This window comes from Nerophis lumbriciformis, linkage group LG05 (assembly GCF_033978685.3).
Source record: "Nerophis lumbriciformis linkage group LG05, RoL_Nlum_v2.1, whole genome shotgun sequence".
NCBI classification, from domain to species: Eukaryota; Metazoa; Chordata; class Actinopteri; order Syngnathiformes; family Syngnathidae; genus Nerophis; species Nerophis lumbriciformis.
In genome coordinates this window covers 22656761-22680000 of record NC_084552.2, presented here as the reverse complement: position 1 = coordinate 22680000, position 23240 = coordinate 22656761, and the positions used below count along the sequence as shown (strand labels likewise).

The window sequence follows — 23240 nt, the reverse complement described above, 5'->3', positions numbered from 1 at the left end:
AGTGCGATGTGTGCATGCTAGAAAAACAATGTGCAAATATATAAAAAATATAGAAGTGCAATGAATATGGTGTGAAATGAATATATACATGAAAAAACAAAACAAAAACAGGGTGGTTGGTGGAATGGGTTATTGCACCGAAGAGAAGGCAGTTATGAGGGACAATGGGGCAGTCCGTTCAGGATGGTTATGGCCCTGGGGAAGAAGCTGTTCTTTAGCCTGTTTGTTTTGGTTTTAATGCACCTGTAGCGCTTCCCCGAGGGCAGCAGGTGGAACAGGTCAGAGTCAGGGTGGGTGCTGTCCTTGATGATGGCAAATAGCCATATATCCATTTACTACCGCTTGTTGCTCTCGGGGTGGCGGGGGGTGCTGGAGCCTATCCCAGCTGCATTCGGGCGAAAGGTGGGGTACACCCTGGACACCCTTGTATGACACATATTTTGTGTCTGCTTTGTTATTGTCACAGATGGAACTTCCCCAATTTGTTGTATTGTCTGAAACAGGACATGGCAACAATGTACATTTTTAGTTATTTATGTACTATGTATTTGTTTTCAGCGAAATGTAGCGTTCACGTATTGTTTTTGATGAAAATGAAAATAAACTGAGTGTACAATTACTTTTTATTTTATTTTATTTTTGTATTGAACAACAAACATACATTTATAATTCACACAAAAGTCAAGGCACTTTCAACATTAAGGAAAGAAAACAAAAGCAAATACCGAGATGAATAATACTAAAAAAGACAAAAAAGGCTTTTGTACTCTCAATCATCCTCTGAGATATGATTGATAATTGTAACCCATTAAGCCAATTAAAAAAAGGTACATAAATCGACATTTATGTAGAATTTTTTCTTTCCTGGAGCATAATAATGTTGACCAACATTTCTATGTTACAGTAAAAATACCAAATTTGATCTCTTCTATAGAGAATGGGGACCTCTCCGCACCCTTGTTGCTCAGCCAGTCTCTGATCTCCTCCCAAAACACATGTCCACTCACATTCCACAAACAGATGATTGACATCCTCTACAGCAGTGTTTTTCAACCACTGTGCCGCGGCACGCTAGTGTGCCGTGAGACACAGTCTGGTGTGCCGTGGGAGATTATGTCATTTCACCTAATTGGGTTAAAAGTTGGTACATTTTTAGTCTACTTTATTAATTCTCTTTGTGCCCTTGTGTGCACGATCCTTTCCATCCTGATCCTTTCCATCATTTGTAACTTAGCTCCTGTGTGGAAAATGTTCCCTTGTGGATCATTAAAGTTTGTCTAAGTCTATCTAAAAATCTTTTTTGCAAACCAGTAATTATAATCCGCAAATATGTGCCGTTGTTGAGTGTCTGTGCTGTGTAGGGTTCGGCAGACTAACCGTGTAATACTCTTCCATATCAGTAGGTGGCAGCAGGTAGCTAATTGCTCTGTAGATGTCGGGAACAAGGTTTGTCGTAATCACAATATGCAACCGACGAGTGATGGGTTCGGCAACACCGATGCATCGGCGCATGCGTCGAGCTCATAGAGCAAAACCCTGTGTCGGTGCGCGTACCGCTTTTAAAAAGTCACGTGACCGATCATGAGCTGTTTTGGTCACGTGACCGATACGCGAACTGTGTCGCACTGACGCCTCCTCTGTGCCCTGTGAGCGTGTCTTTTCTACAGCCGGAGAAATAATAACTAAGAAGAGAAATCGTCTAAAATGTAATACGACGGAAAAACTTTTTTTTATTTTTATAAAAATGTGTAAAAAAATTAAATTAAAAAAATTCCCAGTCCACAATCATCCACAACACGTTCTCTTAGATTTCCATGTTATGATACATGTTCACATTATTTATTGACTGTATCTAAAAAAGATAAAAATATATTTTTATTTAGATGAAGATATGAAATAATCCTAAATGAAATACAATGATTTGGTTTATATTATTGTATATACTAGGGCAGGGGTCACCAACACGATGCCCGCGGTCACCAGGTAGCCCGTAAGAACCAGATCAGTCGCCCGCTGGCCTGTTCTAAAAATAGCTCAAAGAGCAGCACTTACCAGTGAGCTGCCTCTATTTTTTAAATTTTATTTATTTACCAGCAAGCTGGTCTCGCTTTGCTTGACATTTTTAATTCTAAAAGAGACAAAACTCAAATAGAATTTGAAAATCCAAGAAAATATTTTAAAGACTTGGTCTTCACTTGGAATAAGCGGTAGAAAATGGATGGATTGATGGGTCTTCACTTGTTTAAATAAATTCATTTTTTACTTTGCTTCTTATTACTTTTAGAAATACAATTTTCGAGAAAAAATACAACCTTAAAAATGATTTTAGGATTTTTAAACCTATATACCTTTTTACCTTTTAAAATTTCTTCCTCTTCTTTCCTGACAATTTAAATCAATGTTCAAGTAATTTTTTTTTTTATTGTAAAGAATAATAAATATTTTAGCTTCTGTTTTTTCGACGAAGAATATTTGTGAAATATTTCTTCAAACTTACTATGATTAAAATTCAAAAAAATTATTCTGGCAAATCTAGAAAATCTGTAGAATCAAATTTAAATCTTATTTCAAACTATTTTGAATTTCTTTTAAAATGTTTGTTCTGGAAAATCTAGAAGAAATACTGATTTGTCTGTTAGAAATATAGCTTGGTCCAATTTGTTAAATATTCTAACAAAGTGCAGATTGGATTTTAACCTATTTAAAACATGTCATCAAAATTCTATAATTTATCTTAATCAGGAAAAATTACTAATGATGTTCCATAAATTCTTTTAATTTATTCTAAAAGATTCAAATAAGCTAGTTTTTCCTCTTCTTTTTGTCGGTTGAATTTTGAATTTTAAAGAGTCGAAATTGAAGATAAACTATGTTTCAAAATTTTATTTTAAATTTTCTCCTCTTTTAAACCGTTCAATTAAGTGTTTTTTTCATCATTTATTCTCTACAAAAAACCTTCCGTAAAAGGAAAAAAAAATGTACGACGGAATGACAGACAGAAATACCCATTTTTTTATATATATAAATTTATTTATTTAGCTATTCTTGTTTAAATCACACTTATGTGTAACTTACAAATGACAATATATTTATTTATTTAAGTGTGTATCAAACTGGTAGCCCTTTGCATTAATCAGTACCCAAGAAGTAGTTTTTGGTTTCAAAAAGGTTGGTGACCCCTGTACTAGGGCATAAAATCAGTGTCAGTTGAGTTGGTCCATAGTTTGCCTGTAGGGATTTTTAATGTCCAGCAGATGTCAGTATTTAGTGACACAGTATCGACACAGTATCAATACAGTTTTGCAATGTGTCGAAACGCTTCATGACGCCTCATCAACCCATCACTACAACCGACAGCGGGAGGCAGCGTGCAGGTGAAAAAGGGATCTCATTTTTAAACCAAAAATAAACAAAAGGTGAGTGCCCCTAAGAAAAGGCATTGAAGCTTAGGGAAGGCTATGCAGAACAAAACTAAAACTGAACCGGCTACAAAGTATACAAAAACAGAATGCTGGACGACAGCAAAGACTTACGGCGTGTTGAGCAGGGACGGCGTCCACAAAGTACATCCGTACATGACACGGCAATCAACAATGTCCACACAAAGAAGGATAGCGTCTGCACAACTTAAATAGTCTTGATTGCTAACACAAAGCAGGTGCGGGGAATAGCGCTCAAATGAAGACATGGAACTGCTGCAGGAAAATACCAACAAAACGGGAAAAAAGACCAAAATATGAGCGCAAGACAAGAACTAGAACACAAGAAGCAACAGCAAAAAACTCAAAATAAGTCAGGGCGTGATGTGACAGGTCGTGACAGTACACCTACTTTGAGACAAGAGCTATAGTGATGCATGCTTGGTTATGGTTTGAATTCATATCCAACAACTGCGAGAACGACTTCTTACTATCGGCTGCTGAGTTTAATTTTTTTATGTATTCTGCTGGTGGTGTGCCTCCGCATTTTTTCAAAGGAAAATTGGCTCAAAAAAGGTTGAAAAACACTGCTCTCCAGCTCTACAATATTGTTTCAGGCGTCCTCAGGCGGTTGTTCACTGTTACTGCATCGTTTTCTTCTAATTTCCCATCATCTGAGCTCTAGCGTTACCTGGTGGATGTATGCGTCATTACAACTGGATTATATATTATTATTGCATTCAACATAAATGTTTATGCAAGTACAATATTTTACTCCCATACATTTTTTTTAATCAATCCAGTGAGGTTAGTCAAACATTAACAAATACCGTTAATCAAAAAACGTCCTGACCTCAACGTCCTGCTACGTCATTACGCACGTTGTGACGTCACCAACCCGGAAGCGAGTAGAATAGGTGTGTGCTGGTCATGGTGGTAATGTAAGTCTGACAGCTAGCCTTAGCTGCTTTGCTGGGATTTTTTTTATATATAATTACCGAAAGAGGACATGTCCCGAAAAGCCAAAGAAGAATATTACCGCTTCTTTAGCGTGACTGAAACACGCACACACGAGAAAGGACACACGGAGTACAAAGTGACAGCAAGGGTTGGTTGTTATTTTTACTCTCTCTGCTTTGTCATGAGATTGTTGTTTAGCGCCGATTAATGTGAATGTCTTATCATTTTATTTACATCGATTGCAAAAAAATAAATAAGTAGATAAGGCAATTCCTGAAGGAATTGCGTGTAAATGCTCCAATGCTGAAGTTGAACTGAAATGCTGACAATAGGGATGTCTGATAATGGCTTTTTGCCGATATCCGATATTCCGATATTGTCCAACTCTTTAATTACCGATACCGATATCAACCGATACCGATATATACAGTCGTGGAATTAACACATTATTATGCCTAATTTGGACAACCAGGTATGGTGAAGATAAAGTCCTTTTTGAAAATATTAATAAAATAAAATAAGATAAATACATTAAAAACATTTTCTTATATAAAAAAAGAAAGTAAAACAATATAAAAACAGTTACATATAAACTAGAAATTAATGAGTAAAATTAACTGTTAAAGGTTAGTACTATTAGTGGACCAGCAGCACGCACAATCATGTGTGCTTACGGATTGTATCCCTTGCAGACTGTATTGATATATATTGATATGTAATGTAGGAACAAGAATATTAATAACAGAAAGAAACAACCCTTTTGGGGGGAGGGAGGTTTTTTGGGTTGGTGCACTAATTGTAAGTGTATCTTGTGTTTTTTATGTTGATTTATTAAAAAAAAACAAAAAAAACAAAAACAAACCGATACCGATAATAAAAAAAAACTGATACCGATAATATCCGATATTACATTTTAAAGCATTTATCGGAAATCTCTCGCTGACAACATATGAATGTAAGAATAGTTTGAATGTTGAAGGACAAGCGGTAGAAAAATGGTCGGATAGCGTTTGAATTCCATCCATCCATCCATCCATCCATCTTCCTCCGCTTATCCGAGGTCGGGTCGCGGGGGCAGCAGCCTAAGTAAGGAAGCCCAGACTTTCCTCTCCCCAGCCACTTCGTCCAGCTCTTCCCGGGGGATCCCGAGGCCCAGCCGGGAGACATAGTCTTCCCAACGTGTCCTGGGTCTTCCCCGTGGCCTCCTACCGGTCGGACGTGCCCTAAACACCTCCCTAGGGAGGCGTTCTGGTGGCATCCTGACCAGATGCCCGAACCACCTCATCTGGCTCCTCTTGATGTGGAGGAGCAGTGGCTTTACTTTGAGCTCCCCCCGGATGTCAGAGCTTTTCACCCTATCTCTAAGGGAGAGCCCCGCCACCCGGCGGAGGAAACTCATTTCGGCCGCTTGTACCCGTGATCTTCGGTCATAACCCAAAGCTCATGACCATAGGCGAGGATGGTAATGTAGATCGACAGGTAAGTTGAGAGCTTTGCCTTCCGGCTCAGCTCCTTCTTCACCACAACGGATCGATACAACGTCCGAATTACTGAAGACGCCGCACCGATCCGCCTGTCGATCTCACGATCCACTTTTCCCTCACTCGTGAACAAGACTCCTAGGTACTTGAACGTTTAAATTTCCAGGAAAAATGGTATTTGGTTTAGAACTTGGGAAAGTGTTAGTTGGATGAGTTGCATGTGTTGATGTTGGAATGATTTGAATAGGTTGAAAAATGTGGGAATTGTGGAAGTTTAAAAAAATGGACAACTCATTTTGAATGGAGGAAAATGTCCCTGAAAATTGGGAATTCTTGGAAATCCGGGAATTTTTTTTTTGATTGTTGAAGGAGAGCACACAAAAAAAGAGTTTAAAAAAGGGAATTCTGCGAATTCCTGGAATTTTTTTTAACTTGGAAACATCATAGGTTAAATGTCCAGAATGAGTGAAGTATGTTAAAGGTGGAATGGTTTGAATCGGTTGAAAAATGTGAGAATTGTGGAAGTTTAAAACATTTACAATTAATTTTGAATGGGGGAAAATGTCCCTCATAACTGGGAATTCTTGGAAATCCGGGAAATTTTCAAAATGAGTTGAAATGGTTGGAATTTTTCAAATCGGTCGAGAAATGTTGAAGTAGGAACATGTTCAATTAAGAAATGGTATTAAGGAATTCCAGGAATTTCTGGAAAACCAGGAATTTCTCCAGTTCTAAAAACAACTTTGTTGTTTGTCCTGGTTAAGAGGAATGTTTGGACAGTGGAACGGTTGAAGTGGGTTGAAAAATGTGCAAGGAGTAGTCGCCAGAAAAAAGGGTAAAAAAGGGTCTGAAAAAGAGAATTCTGGGAATTCCTGGAATTTTTTGGAACTGGGAAACACCATAGTTTGAATGTCCAGGAGGAGTGAAGTATGTTGAAGGTGGAATGGTTTGAATCGGTTGAAAAATGTGAGAATTGTGGAAGTTTAAAAAATTTACAATTCATTTTGAATGGGGGAAAAAGTCCCTGAAAACTGTGAATTCTTGGAAATCCGGGAATCTTTTAAAAATTCTTGAAGCAGATCACACAATTTTGAACAGGCTGAATGTTTTGGAGTTGGAACGGTTTGAATCGGATGAAAAATGTGGGAGTTGTGGAACTTTGAAAAATGTCCCATTCATTTCAAAAAGAATTCCGGTAAAAGCGGGATTTTTTTTTTTAGAAAATGTTAAAAGACTTGCACAGTCTGAATGAGTTGAAATGGTTGGTGTTGGAATTTTTCAAATCGGTCGAGAAATGTTGAAGTAGAAACATGTTGAATTGAGAAATGGTATTAAGGAATTTCTGGAATTTCGAGAAAACCGGGAATTTTTCCAGTTCAAAAAACAACTTTGTTGTTTGTCCTGATTAAGAGGAATGTTTGGACGGTGGAACGGTTGAAGTGGGTTGAAAAATGTGCAAGGAGTAGTCACCAGAAAAAAGGGTAAAAAAGGGTCTGAAAAAAAGAGAATTCTGGGAATTCCTGGAATTTTTTGGAACTTGGAAACATCATAGTTTGAATGTCCAGGAGGAGTGAAGTATGTTGAAGGTGGAATGGTTTGAATCGGTTGAAAAATATGAGAATTGTGAAAGTTTAAAAAATTTACAATTCATTTTGAATGGGGGAAAATGTCCCTGAAAACTGGGAATTTTTGGAATCCTGGGAAATTTTTTTAAATTATTGAAGGAGAGCACACAATTTTGAACAGGCTGAAGGTTTTTGAGTTGGAACGGTTTGAATCGGATGAAAAATGGGAAATTTTTGAATTCCGGGAAAAAGCGGGAATTCCGGGAAAAAGCGGGAATTTTTTAGAAAATGTTAAAAGACTTGAAATGTTCTGAATGAGTTGGTGTTGGAATTCTTCAAATCGGTCGAGATATGTTGAAGTAGGAACATGTTGAATTGAGAAATGGTATTAAGGAATTCCAGGAATTTCGTGAAAACCGGGAATTTTTCCTGTTCAAAAAAAAACTTCTATTTTTGTCCTGATTAAGAGCAACGTTTGGGCGGTGGAATGGTTGAAGTGGGTTGAAAAAGGTGGAAATGGAGGAAGTTTGAAAAGTGGCCAATTAATTTTGAATGGGAAAAATGTCTCGGAAAACCTAGAATTCTGGGAAATCTGTGAATTTTTGGAATTTCAAATCAAATCAAATCAACTTTATTTATAAAGCACATTTAAAATTTACCACAGGGGTAGCCAAAGTGCTGTACAATGGGCAGGTTAAAAGATAATACGAGTACCGAGCAAACACAACACAACACATACAGAACACGATAAAAAATAAATAAATAAAATAGATTTGTCAAGGGAAAGCCCGCGAGTCCCGTACAGGCTGAACGGTTTGAAGTTAGAACGGTTTGAATCGGGTGAAAAAAAGGGGAAGGTAGAGTGCACCAAAATCTGGAGAAGAAGAAGTTGAATAAATAGATGAGTTTTGGTGCAGAAAACCATACTTTGGAGCATTCACACAATTAAACATCCGTTGTGTGGCTAGGTTGCTTAACAATGGTGCATTGTGTGCAGTGACCACAGTCAATGATGAGAACTTGTGATGAAGTTCATGAGGTCTTTTAACCCCATGAGCACGTTTCCTTATCGCCTAACAGAGTAATGGCTGCCTTGGTTTCTCCTTGCAGACAGACTGACAACAAAGCCAAACCAAAGGGCTTCTCCCACCCCATGACTTTCTCCCCGAACAAATGCATGTTTACGCTCAATACGGTTGATCTTGTTTACAGTTTGTCTCCAAGCTTCGTCCGGAGGACGTGAAGGAGGTGGTTGTGTGGAAGAGATACTCGGAGCTGAAGAAACTCCACGGCGAGCTCGCCTACACGCACAGGAACCTGTTCAGAAGACAGGAGGAGTTTCCGCCGTTTCCACGAGCGCAAGTTTTTGGTATGAATGCACACGACTTATTCGTTATGAGTGCTTATAATTGTGTACTTTTTCGTTTTCAGGACGATTCGATGAGGCTGTGATCGAGGAGAGGAGGAGCGCTGCAGAAGCCATGCTGGTGTTCACTACAAGCATACCAGCGCTTTATAACAGCCCCCAGCTGAAGGACTTCTTCAGGGTGAACACACACACACACACACACACACACACACACACACACACACACACACACACACACACACACACACACACACACACACACACACACGTTATCATTTTGAATGGGGACCAAGATTTTGATCATCACTTGTGGAGGCCTAATAAAAATGAGGTAAAAGGGCCATTGCCCATTTAGCTCAAACACGTCTTTAAATCTCTGGATCGATGAAGTAATGTGCTGATCATTCTTACTGAGGACCCTGGGGAAAAAGAGTTAATATGGTTCATGGGGACCAAGTCTAAATAATTTTGCATAATTCACACAAATTTGTACGTGACTACGGAAGACCATTTAAAAAAAAAAGAAAAAAAAAAAAAGAAAAAAAAGTTGTCCTTATAGGAAGTTTCACCACTTAAATGTTAAAGCAAATCCTGCATCTTCTGTGACATTACTGAAAACTGCTATTTAGCAGTAACAAAGTTGTCTGCAACTCCAACTACCATATACTGTATAGAAGGATGGAAAATTCTGAATGTGAATCATACTTTAAGGTAAAAATGTTTTATAATCATGCTGTATGAAAATGTCATCCTAAGGAACACTAAACCAGATTTTGTTTTTGGAAAAATATTAGTTTTTTATTTATTTATTATTATTATTTTATTTTTATTTTTTATTATTTTAAACAACATAAAAAACACAAAATACACTTACCATTAGTGCATCAACCCAAAAAAAACTCCCTCCCCCATTTACACTCATCCACACTCATTTACACAAAAGGGGCTGTCTCTTTCTGTTATTAAAAACTTGTGGTTCCTACTAGGGATGTCCGATAATGGCTTTTTGCCGATATCCGATATTCCGATATTGTCCTACTCTTTAATTACCGATACCAACCGATATATACAGTCGTGGAATTAACACAGTATTATGCCTAATTTGGACAACCAGGTATGGTGAAGATAAGGTACTTAAAAAAAAAATTAATACAATAAAATGAGATAAATAAATTAAAAACATTTTCTTGAATAAAAAAGGAAGTAAAACAATATAAAAACAGTTACATTGAAACTAGTAATTAATGAAAATGAGTAAAATTAACTGTTAAAGGTTAGTACTATTAGTGGACCAGCAGCACGCACAATCATGTGTGCTTACGGACTGTATCCCTTGCAGACTGTATTGATATATATTGATATATAATGTAGGAACCAGAATATTAATAACAGAAAGAAACAACCCTTTTGTGTGAATGAGTGTAAAAGGGGGAGGAAGGTTTTTTGGGTTGGTGCACTAATTGTAAGTGTATCTTGTGTTTTTTATGTTGATTTAATAAAAAACAAACAAAAAAAAAACAACTATATCGATAATTTAAAAAAACGATACAGATAATTTCCGATATTACATTTTAACGCATTTATCGGCCGATAATATCGGCAGGCCAATATTATCGGACATCTCTAGTTCCTACAATATAGAATAATACAGTCTGCAAGGGATACAGTCCTTAAAGCACACATGATTGTGTGTGTGCTGCTGGTCCACTAACATTTTCATTAATTACTATTTTTTATGTAATTGTTTTTATATTGTTTTACTTTCCTTTTTATTCAAGAAAAAGTATTTTATTTTTTTATTTATTTATCTCACTTTATTTTATTTAAAAAATAATAATAAAAAATAAATAAATAATAGGACCTTATCTTCACCAAACCGGGTTGTCAATGAAATCAGATTAGGGATGTCCGATAATGGCTTTTTGCCGATATCCCATATTCCGATATTGTCCAACTCTTTAATTACCGATACCGATATCAACCGATATATACAGTCGTGGAATTAACACATTATTATGCCTAATTTGGACAACCAGGTATGGTGAAGATAAGGTACTTTAAAAAAAAATGAATACAATAAAATGAGATAAATAAATTAAAAACATTTTCTTGAATAAAAAAGGAAGTAAAACAATATAAAAACAGTTACATTGAAACTAGTAATTAATGAAAATGAGTAAAATTAACTGTTAAAGGTCAGTACTATTAGTGGACCAGCAGCACGCACAATCATGTGTGCTTACGGACTGTATCCCTTGCAGACTGTATTGATATATATTGATATATAATGTAGGAACCAGAATATTAATAACAGAAAAAAACAACCCTTTTGTGTGAATGAGTGTAAATGGGGGAGGAAGGTTTTTTGGGTTGGTGCACTAATTGTAAGTCTATCTTGGTGTTTTTTATGTTGATTTAATCAAAAAAAAAAAAACAAAACAAACAAAAAAAAAAACTATACCAATAATACAAAAAAAAAACGATACCGATAATTTCCGATATTATATTTTAACGCATTTATCGGCCGATATCGGCAGGCCGATATTATCGGACATCTCTAGTTCCTACAATATAGAATAATACAGTCTGCAAGGGATACAGTCCTTAAAGCACACATGATTGTGTGTGCTGCTGGTCCACTAACATTTTCATTAATTACTATTTTTTATGTAATTGTTTCTATATTGTTTTACTTTCCTTTTTATTCAAGAAAAAGTATTTTTTTTAAAAATGTATTCATCTCACTTTATTTATTTATTTAAAAAAAAAAATAAAATAAATAAAGGACCTTATCTTCACCAGACCGGGTTGTCAATGAAATCAGATTGTTCAAAAGGGTTCTTAAAACCAGGTCCAGTTCAGATTATGTCCAGATCGGGCTCAGCAACACACCTTCACCTATGTACACTGAAAACCAGGAAAAATATTAGTTTTAACTAAGGATGGATACCATACAGAATCACAGTACTATTAATGGTTTAACCTTTTTAAATGATTAACATCATTTAAAAAGGTTTCCCTTTAGGAGACCTATTTTTTTTGTCCCCATACCGTCAAAGGTCCCCTAAAGGTGACTGTGTAAACAGAGCGATGTCCCCATTAAGTAAGCATTGCCAGAACACACACACACACACACACACACACACACACACACACACACACACACACACACACACACACACACACACATATGCTTTGATAAGTCACAGTCACATGCAAGCATGGGTTTTTTCCTCCCTCCTCAGGGTGGTGAGGCCACGAGGCCTCTGGATCCTTCTCTAGCATCCTCTACCGGGCCCCTGCCTCCCCCTCTAATTCCCCTCCCCAAGCGGGGGGCCTTAGACTGTGAGCCAGCAGAGGAGGAGGCGGGGAGGGAGGCGCCCACCTTGCCTCAAGACCTCGGCACCAACTTGAGCATTGACGTTGGAGAGCCGGAGGTGGCGGCCGAGGCCTACAGCGAGGCGGGAAATGATGGAGACGTGTGCACAGACGCCGAGCTGGATGACAGAGGTACGAGGCGTGGAAATGTCATCCATAAACGACTTCATTAACTGTTCTTTGTGATGACACAACCTCCAGATGTGTCTCCGGCAAAGACGCACATATCACAAGAGTCTCAGGAGGAGATCGATTCGCTGTTTGACTCGGTGGCAGATGAATGTGCCTCTCCCCCGAAGGAAGAAGTTATGCCTCCGTTGTCTGACAGCGACCTGGCTGTCTTTGACCCCTGCTATAAACCAGGTGAACCACCATTGGAGGACAAATTCCCACCATTTTATCACTTAATAAGGCATTATCATTCTTCAATTAAAGCATTCTTTTTTTTTTTTAAACATACCTTGGACTTATCTATTCAACTTTACTCATGTATCTGTACAGTATGACTTTATTAATAACTTTACTATTATAGATATTCATCCCGTCGTTTTACTATTAAAAAGTGGTAAACTGGCACATGTTTAACACAGGAAGTCAACAAACTTACCGGTAATTACGTTGACGTCTCATTTTGGCATAGGGGCGGTATAGCTTGGTTGGTAGAGCGGCCGTGCCAGCAACTTGAGGGTTGCAGGTTCGATCCCCGCTTCCGCCATCCTGGTCACTGCTGTTGTGTCCTTGGGCAAGACACTTTACCCACCTGCTCCCAGTGCCACCCACACTGGTTTAAATGTAACTTAGATATTGGGTTTCACTATGTAAAGCGCTTTGAGTCACTAGAGAAAAGCGCTATATAAATATAATTCACTTCACATATGTTGACCTGTGAAGCTGAAAACGTGACGTGTTTCCAAGTAGAGATGTCGATAAATGCTTTATAATGTAATATCGGAAATTATCGGTATCGTTTTTTTTATTATCAGTATCGTTATTTTTTTTTATTTTTTTTTTTATTAAATCAACATAAAAAACACAAGATACACTTACAATTAGTGCACCAACCCCCCAAAAAACCCTCCCCCATTTACACCCATTCACACAAAAGGGTTGTTCCTTTCTGTTATTAATATTCTGGTTCCTACATTATATATCAATATATATCAATACAGTCTGCAAGGGATACAGTCCGTAAGCACACATGATTGTGCGTGCTGCTGGTCCACTAATAGTACTAACCTTTAACAGTTAATTTGACTCATTTTCATTAATTACTAGTTTCTATGTAACTGTTTTTATATTGTTTTACTTTCTTTTTTTATTCAAGAAAATGTTTGTAATTTATTTGTCTTATTTTATTTTATTATTTAAAAAAAAAAGGACCTTATCTTCACCATACCTGGTTGTCCAAATTAGGCATAATAATGTGTTAATTCCACGACTGTATATATCGGTTGATATCGGTATCGGTAATTAAAGAGTTGGACAATATCGGAATATCGGATATCGGCAAAAAGCCATTATCGGACATCCCTACAAATTAGGCATAATAATGTGTTAAGTCCACGACTGTATATATCGGTATCGGTTGATATCGGTATCGGTAATTAAAGAGTTGGACAATATCGTGATATCGGCAAAAAGCCATTATCGGACATCCCTACTTCCAAGTGATCCTGTGCGCATGTTTCACATAAACAACGTTCTCTTGGCTCTCTTCGTTGCTTTGTTGGGTCTGCTCCTGTCTCTGGCCATGCTCCCCCCACCCCAGCAGACGATGGCGTGGAACACCACAGAGGCCACCACAGTGTACATGGTTTTTTGTTGTTGTTGTTGCTTTACTTTTGTAGTTGTATGTAGAAATGGCTGGTTGCATCAGCTCTGCTCTTTTAATGTCTTTAATGTCCTTTGATATTTCCCTGTTACATACATGCTTATGTGTGCGATGGCTTTGAGTTTTTTTCCCCCTTGGCCTCACCGTTCTAAATTCCTCAAACATCAGTTTGGCTATCGATTTATGTCTAAAAACAAAAAACTTTTTTTTTCTCATCCCTCCCTAGCATTTACCGTATATAAGTCGCAGTTTTTTTCATAGTTTGGCCGGGGGTGCGACTTATACTCAGGAGCGACTTATGTGTGAAATTATTAACACATTACCGTAAAATATCAAATAATATTATTTATCTCATTCACGTAAGAGACTAGACGTATAAGATTTCATGGGATTTAGCGATTAGGAGTGACAGATTGTTTGGTAAACGTATAGCATGTTCTATATGTTATAGTTATTTGAATGACTCTTACCATAATATGTTACGTTAATATACCAGGCACGTTCTCAGTTGGTTATTTATGCTTCATATAACGTACACTTATTCAGCCTGTTGTTCACTATTCTTTATTTATTTTAAATTGCCTTTCAAATGTCTATTCTTGGTGTTGGGTTTTATCAAATACATTTCCCCAAAAAATGCGATTTATACTCCAGTGCGACTTATATATGTTTTTTTTCCTTCTTTATTATGCATTTTCGGCCGGTGCGACTTATACTCCGGAGCGACTTATACTCCGAAAAATACGGTACCTGTTTCTCACCTTATTTGTAAGGGGCACCGGGAGTTGGCAGACCCGTCAGCGATCCTGTTCTGTCTGCTCTTGAATGGGATTTTGCTGAAAATCTTAATTTCCTCTCAGGGATTAATAAAGTATTTCTGATTGTGATTGTGATAGTTACCATTTTGGCTAAAGCAGCCATTTCCTTTCGTTCTAGACGGTTCTGAATCCTCCGATAACCATTTGGAGTTGTTGTCGTTGCCTGCGAGCAGTCTGGAAAAGGAGACCGTTTATTTGAACCTGGCTTCCGCCAAGCTGACGTCCGCCATGGCGAGCGAGGAGGAGGGAGACGTGAGCGCTGCCATTTGCGGCTACAGAACAGCAGTGGACATACTGATCACTGGAGTGCAGGGTGAGAACAATGTGCTTCATTTTGCAAATAAACAAACCCTGTGGTTGGACGGGATCTCTGCTCACAGTGCAGAAACAACACTTTTGTAGTCACAGACAAACAATTCTGTTATCTTGTACTTTGATCATTAAATTATTTGACTAGCAGTAGGTCCTTAAAGGGGAACTGCACTTTTTTTTAAATGCTGGCAATCGTTCACAATCCTTATATGAGACAAGAACACGTATGCATTTTTTTGTCGTATATTCTATTTTGTAATAAACGCCTCCTTCTAGGTGGCAAGCAATGGTGCAAATAGGAGTAATCCACTTTGCTTATTTATCACTCACGTGTTTACAGAGCGCTAACTAGCTTGTATACATACTGAACTGCTGTCCATGCTCATGATCGCTTGTTAACTGGTGAAAGTTATTTCTAGATTTTAAACCATGCCTCTCACCTGGATAGAAAACGGTTGTGGACATAAACCGAGAAATTGGTCAACTGGGACATTCGACCTATGGCGAGAAAGACACGAAAGACGCTAGTTTGCACTGGCTTTTTTTTTAACCCTTCGCACGGATTATGATTAATTCTTCATCTAAACGGCAAGATTTGAACATCCCACCAGTGGGCATCCCAGTGAGAGCATACATTGTACAGTAAGTAATGATTGTACTATGTTTGTTGTCTCTCACAAAGTTATTAGTGAAGGGTGGTAACGAGCTACAAGTAGCGACGCTACATAGCTTAAAGGGGAAACTGCACTTTTTTTGGGGAATTTTGCCAAACGTTCACAATTATTATGAGAGACGAGCACTTTTTTTTTTAGGATTCTAAAGATGATGAAAAAAAAATGCTTGCAAAATACGACAAGTGGGTGTCACTAATGTAGCCTTCAAAGTCCTCTAAAACAACTTCAAAACCCTCCATCACCGTTTTATATACACACTGCAAGTATATATATAATGTAGTTACATACACATTCATAACAATATGTAATATGTTCAATATTATTGTATTTTAGTCATTTTAAGCATTGTCAGAGATTCTTTCCTCAGCGCTTTTATTTCCGTTCCCATAGCAACGCACTTCGGACTTCCAGGAAATAATGTGTGTTCCTACTTTCGGAAACAAACGCGTGTGTTTTCTAATCATGACAGACTTGGTAACAGACGACATTTTTGGACAAATGAGGAGTCACAAGTTCACAACCTTCCGTATCTTTTTGAACCCGAATATAAGGAGGATGAACCGCTGGTTATAAAAGCAAGCACCAAGAGAGAGTCAAACGTTGGAGCAGACAAAAGCCGAGAGGGTTAGGTCGGTGTGACTTGGAGACAAGCAATTTCAACATAAATGGAGTGCTTACCCAAATCAACTAGAAAAAAATGTCAACGGCCAGCTGGACCAAACGTACAACTGTTCATTGAGTGAGTCAGTAAAATATTGATCATGATACACGCAGCACATCTGGCTTGTTATTACAACTACAGTCCATATGCTGTCGAGCTAGTTGTGTATAAACATAACATGAAATGTGGGCTAATACTTTACAGATACTGTAATATGATCATGTTTTTTCAGTCAGTGCAGATTGGTGTCCTATCGCATTGTGTTGTGCTTTACTAACTTAAAAGTGATTCAGCTTACAGCTAATACCGTAGCATGCCGTCCCAAGATGACGTGTTACTACGCTAGAAAAAGAGTTCTTCAGTGTGCGCTCTCACAGTAACAATGTTCCTACAGCTTGGTTATTATACAGGTTATGGAATATAACTGAAATATTGTTGGCGGTTTTTGGATGCATTTTCAAAGTGATTTAGCGGCAGAATGGAACGCTCCCATTAGTTATATTGTATTAGTTATATGTATAGTGTGTATATATATATATATATATATATATATATATATATATATACATATACACATACATACATATACATATATATATATATATATATATATATATATATATATATATATGCATGCATGCATACATATACATACATACATATGCACATATATATATATATATATATATATATATATATATATACATACACACATATATATATATATATATATATATATATATACATATATACATATACATATATATATACACATACATATACATATATATATACATATACATATATACATATACATATATATATATATATATACATATATATATACATATATATATATATATATATATATACATATATATATACATATATATATATACATATATATATATACATATATATATATATATACATATATATATATATATACATATATATATACATATATATATATATATATATATACATATATATATATATATATATATATATATATATATATATATATATATATATATATATATATATACATATACATATACATATACATATATATATATATATATATATATATATATATATATATATATATATATATATATATATAATACACATATATCTGTGTTGGCCCTGCGATGAGGTGGCGACTTGTCCAGGGTGTACCCCGCCTTCCGCCCGATTGTAGCTGAGATAGGCTCCAGCGCCCCCCGCGACCCCGAAGGGAATAAGCGGTAGAAAATGGATGGATGGATATATATAATACATATATATGTTTATATTACTACCGGTATATACACATGTATATATGAAAAGTTTGGACACACCTTTTCATTCAATGTGTTTTCTTTATTCTCATGACTACTTACATTGTAGATTGTCACTGAAGGCATCAAAACTATGAATGAACACATGTGGAGTTATGTACTTAACACAAAAAGGTGAAATAACTGAAAACATGTTTTATATTCTAGTTTCTTCAAAATAGCCACCCTTTGCTCTGATTACTTTTACTTTTATGCACACTCTTGGCATTCTCTCGATGAGCTTCAAAAGGGAGTCACCTGAAATGGTTTTCACTTAACAGGTGTGCTAGAAGCTCATGGAGAGAATGCCAAGAGTGTGCAAAGCAGTAATCAGCGCAAAGGGTGGCTATTTCGAAGAAACTAGAATATAAAACATATTTTCAGTTATTTCACCTTTTTTTGTTAAGTACACAACTCCACGTGTTTTCATTCATAGTTTTGATGCCTTCAGTGACAATCTACTATGTGAAAAAGTCATGAAAATAAAGAAAACGCATTCAATGAGGAGAAGGTGTGTCCAAACTTTTTGCCTGTACTGTATGTTTGTGTAAAAATATCGTGCCAAAGGTGGTATCAAAGTATTACAGTCTTTGCTTCAAACTTAGGTTGATATTTAAATAACAAGCATTCAGATCAAAACAAGGAGTTAAAAGAGCGACAGATAATGTAGGTAACTTTCTCCCCTGTTATACACGTACACATCCGTAGATGCGCACACAGCATTGGCTTGTTGCCAGTCAAAACCGCCCACGTCCCAGCTAACCATGTTTAGTCCCCCGAACGTTGTGATTACCTTAGTGAACTGACTGAATTTTGTAACAAATTAGAATAAATAAATAAAAAAAACTTACGTATTGACTATTATCTATTGACTCTTCTACTTGACTGTAGGTGATCCAGATCCAGCTCGGAAGGAGTCCGTCAAGAGAAGGATAGCACAGTATCTGGAACATGCTGAGATGCTGGTGGACAGACAGGCCGCGTCCTGCAGAGTAAAATAGGACTCTCAGCATTGATCTTTCAAACACATCATCACACGTCTGTCTGGACCAAAACATTCACTCCACACTGTAAACACTCCTGAGGTACAGCACACACACTAGAGTCAACTAGTTTCATTTAAAAGGATAAATATATTTTATGTTGAAATTACTTCGTTTTAACTTCCTTGCATTTTGCACTGTTTTCTTAATAAATACAATATTGATTGAAGTCACAGACTGGAGTTATTGACAAGGTGCAGGTAACAATATTACCACTGAGAGGCGCTGTATCATTCACTACAGCAGGGGTGCTCACACTTTTTCTGCAGGCGGGCTACTTTTCAATTGATCAAGTCGTGGGGATCTACCTCATTCATATATATAATTGATATTTACTTATTTATGAAATATATGTTTTTGTTAACAAGTTAAAGGTGTTTAATGATAATGCAAGCATGTTTAACACATATAGTTAATATTGTTAATACATTAAAGGTGTTTAATGATAATACAAGTATGTTTAATACATATAGTTGATATTGTTAACAAGTTAAAGGTGTTTAAAGATAATGCAAGCATGTTTAACACATATAGTTAATATTGTTAACAAGTTAAAGGTGGTTAAAAATAATACAAGCATGTTTAACACAAATAGTTAATATTGTTAACAACTTAAAGGTGGTTAAAGATAAAACAAGCATGTTTAACACATATAGTTAATATTGTTAACAAGTTAAAGGTGGTTAAAGATAATACAAGCATGTTTAACACATATAGATTCCTTTCATGAAGACAAGAATATAAGTTGGTGTATTACCTGATTGTGATGACTTGCATTGATTGGAATCAGACAGTGGTGATGATAACGTCCGCATTTTCGAATGGAGGAGAAAAAAAGTCCTCCTTTCTGTCCAATACCACATGAAAGTGGTTGGTTTTTGGCATCTTATTTGTCCAGCTTTCGTACTCCTTTGTATACACTTTACAAGAAATACATTGTCGGCAAACTCCGTAGCTTGCTAGCTTGTGCACGCCAGCTTTCTGAGACTCTTATTTTGTTAGCGCAGGCAGGATGAAGCAGAGCTTTTATTGTGCAACTGTGCAGTCGGTCTTTGGAGTTTTGACGACAGGTACGGCGCCAGAGTCTGTTGAAATAAAGTGTTTCTCGCCTTCCAGTCGGTAATTTTAATGAGCTGGCAGCAGCCAGCGTCATCTCAGAAGACCCTCGGGTGCCGTAAATGTCAATCAAGTGACGAAAGTGACGTCATAGTGAAGATTTATGATCGCTCATTTTTAGGACTATTTTTTTAATGCCTGGCTGGTGATCGACTGACACACCCTCCGAGATCGACCGGTAGATCGCGATCGACGTAATGAGCACCCCTGCACTACAGTCTCCCATACATGCTCAATTGTAAAGACTATTTTTGTTAAGGTTGTATTGTATGCACAATTGAATAAGAAGTTGGAGAAAAAGGTAACACATATACAGTGGGGCAAAAAAGTATTTAGTCAGCCACCGATTGTGCAAGTTCTCCCACTTAAAATGATGACAGAGGTCTGTAATCTTCATCATAGGTACACTTCAACTGTGAGAGACAGAATGTGGAAAAAAAATCCAGGAATTCACATTGTAGGATTTTTAAAGAATTTATTTGTAAATTATGGTGGAAAATAAGTATTTGGTCACTTCAAACAAGGAAGATCTCTGGCTCTCACAGACCTGTAACTTCTTCTTTAAGAAGCTCTTCTGTCCTCCACTCGTTACCTGTGTTAATGGCACCTGTTTGAACTGGTTATCTGTATAAAAGACACCTGTCCACAGCCTCAAACAGTCAGACTCCAAACTCCACTATGGCCAAGACCAAAGAGCTGTCGAAGGACACCAGGAAAATAATTGTAGACCTTCACCAGACTGTGAAGAGTGAATCTACAATAGGCAAGCAGCTTGGTGTGAAAAAATCAACTGTGGGAGCAATTATCAGAAAATGGAAGACATACAAGACCACTGATAATCTCCCTCGATCTGGGGCTCCACGCAATATCTCATCCCGTGGGGTCAAAATGATCATGAGAACGGTGAGCAAAAATCCCAGAACCACACGGGGGACCTGGTGAATAACCTGCAGAGAGCTGGGACCAAAGTAACAAAGGTTACCATCAGTAACACACTACGCCGACAGGGAATCAAATCCTGCAGTGCCAGGCGTGTCCCCCTGCTTAAGCCAGTGCATGTCCAGGCCCGTCTGAAGTTTGCCAGAGAGCACATGGATGATACAGCAGAGGATTGGGAGAATGTCATGTGGTCAGATGAAACCAAAATAGAACTTTTTGGTATAAACTCAACTCGTTGCGTTTGAAGGAAGAAGAATACTGAGTTGCATCCCAAGAACACCATACCTACTGTGAAGCATGGGGGTGGAAACATCATGCTTTGGGGCTGTTTTTCTGCTAAGGGGACAGGCCGACTAATCCGTGTTAAAGAAAGAATGAATGGGGCCATGTATCGTGAGATTTTGAGCCAAAACCTCCTTCCATCAGTGAGAGCTTTGAAGATGAAACGTGGCTGGGTCTTCCAGCATGACAATGATCCCAAACACACCGCCCGGGCAACGAAGGAGTGGCTCCGTAAGAAGCATTTGAAAGTCCTGGAGTGGCCTAGCCAGTCTCCAGACCTCAACCCCATAGAAAATCTGTGGAGGGAGTTGAAAGTCTGTGTTGCTCGGCGACAGCCCCAAAACATCACTGCTCTCGAGAAGATCTGCATGGAGGAATGGGCCAAAATACCAGCTACTGTGTGTGCAAACCTGGTAAAGACCTATAGTAATCGTTTGACCTCTGTAATATAACCTTTGTTGGCAATAACAAAGTATTGAGTAGAATTTTTGTTATTGACCAAATACTTATTTTCCACCATAATTTACAAATAAATTCTTTAAAAATCCTAAAATGTGAATTCCTGGATTTTTTTTCACATTCTGTCTCTCACAGTTGAAGTGTACCTATGATGAAAATTACAGACCTCTGTCATCATTTTAAGTGGGAGAACTTGCACAATTGGTGGCTGACTAAATACTTTTTTGCCCCACTGTAGGTGTACTTATTTTTAAATGGACAGTATGCAGTTGTAATTTGTCTGGCTGTACAGTACATTTTTTGTTCACCACAGCTTTTGAGTCATACTTTTTTTTAAATACATTTCACTTTTTGCTCGCATGATGCATTGCTATTTTTACTATCTAATATATATATATATATATATATATATATATATATACACATACACCGCATTTTTCGGAGTATAAGTCGCACCGGAGTCTAAGTCGCACCTGCCGAAAATGCATAATAAAGAAGGGAAAAAACATATATAAGTCGCACTGGAGTATAAGTCGCATTTTTTGGGGAAATGTATTTGATAAAACCCAACACCAAGAATAGACATTTGAAAGGCAATTTAAAATAAATAAAGAATAGTGAACAACAGGCTGAATAAGTGTACGTTATATGACCCATAGATAACCAACTGAGAATGTGCCTGGTATGTTAACGTAACATATTATGGTAAGAGTCATTCAAATAACTATAACATATAGAACATGCTATACGTTTACCAAACAATCTGTCACTCCTAATCGCTAAATCCCATGAAATCTTATACGTCTAGTCTCTTACGTGAATGAGCTAAATAATATTATATATATATATATATATATATATATATATATATATATATATATATATATATATATATATATATATATATATAAGGAGTAAGGACATGCACTGTTCCATTATGTTTACCTGATGTGAATAACCACATTTGGAATGATTTTATTACCGTAATTATGCAATTTTTCAAACAGCATTCCTTGAACGTTAAACTGTTAACAATAAGCTGTTTATTAGAACAGCAAATGTGCATTTAACAAAAAATCCCAGCAGTGTTTCAGGTAAAGAAAGCAAAAGTGTATCCAATGAAAATAAGTAGCATCACAGCAGATGTTTGGTAATTTAACCTGTGAGAGTTTTACCTGAAGAAATGTTTTTGTTATTCGGGACATATACCTTCTGTCTAAGTTAACATCACATCCTGACAATTATCATTCTCTTTTCGGTAAAAACAGTGTAGAAGTGCCTGGCCATCTACCTGCTAACTAAATAGTCTCAGTGTGATTCAATCCAGGGGTGTATTTAGTCATTTTGCGGCCCAAAGCAAACATAGTTATTGGGGCCTTCCACATAACAACATCATTTAGCATGTTGTTAGACGCTACCATGCATTAAAGCGTTGCAAACTGCACAATGAGTATCACTTTTACTGTAATTGATAGGAAGTTTAGAACATTAAAAAACATTTAATAAAGTGTAAGCCATTTTCCTGAGATAATTATTGTGTTGGCGCAATTGGACCGGATGTGACGCGCTATTGTGAATGCCGTGGACTTCTTACGTCTACCAACGAATCAA

The 23240-nt window shown here is 37.0% G+C and overlaps 2 protein-coding genes across 2 annotated transcripts in view; one reads left to right on the top strand and one right to left on the bottom strand.

The window, feature by feature from the left end:
- slc3a2a (solute carrier family 3 member 2a) overlaps nt 1-3581 on the bottom strand; it is a 33226-nt gene extending 29645 nt beyond the window's left edge. Inside the window, exon 1 of the mRNA XM_072913170.1 lies at nt 3534-3581. Coding sequence (XP_072769271.1) covers nt 3534-3577 — 44 coding nt within the window. The 5' untranslated portion in view covers nt 3578-3581. The remainder of the gene's footprint in view (nt 1-3533) is intronic.
- A 732-nt stretch (nt 3582-4313) lies between these two features.
- snx15 (sorting nexin 15) lies at nt 4314-18997 on the top strand. Its single transcript, XM_061961079.2, has 7 exons — nt 4314-4527; nt 8638-8794; nt 8857-8972; nt 12040-12304; nt 12374-12535; nt 14940-15134; nt 18682-18997. The coding sequence occupies exons 1-7, from the start codon at nt 4429-4431 to the stop codon at nt 18789-18791; spliced, it is 1104 nt and encodes a 367-aa protein (XP_061817063.1). The 5' UTR covers nt 4314-4428; the 3' UTR covers nt 18792-18997.
- Nucleotides 18998-23240: the final 4243 nt, after the last annotated feature.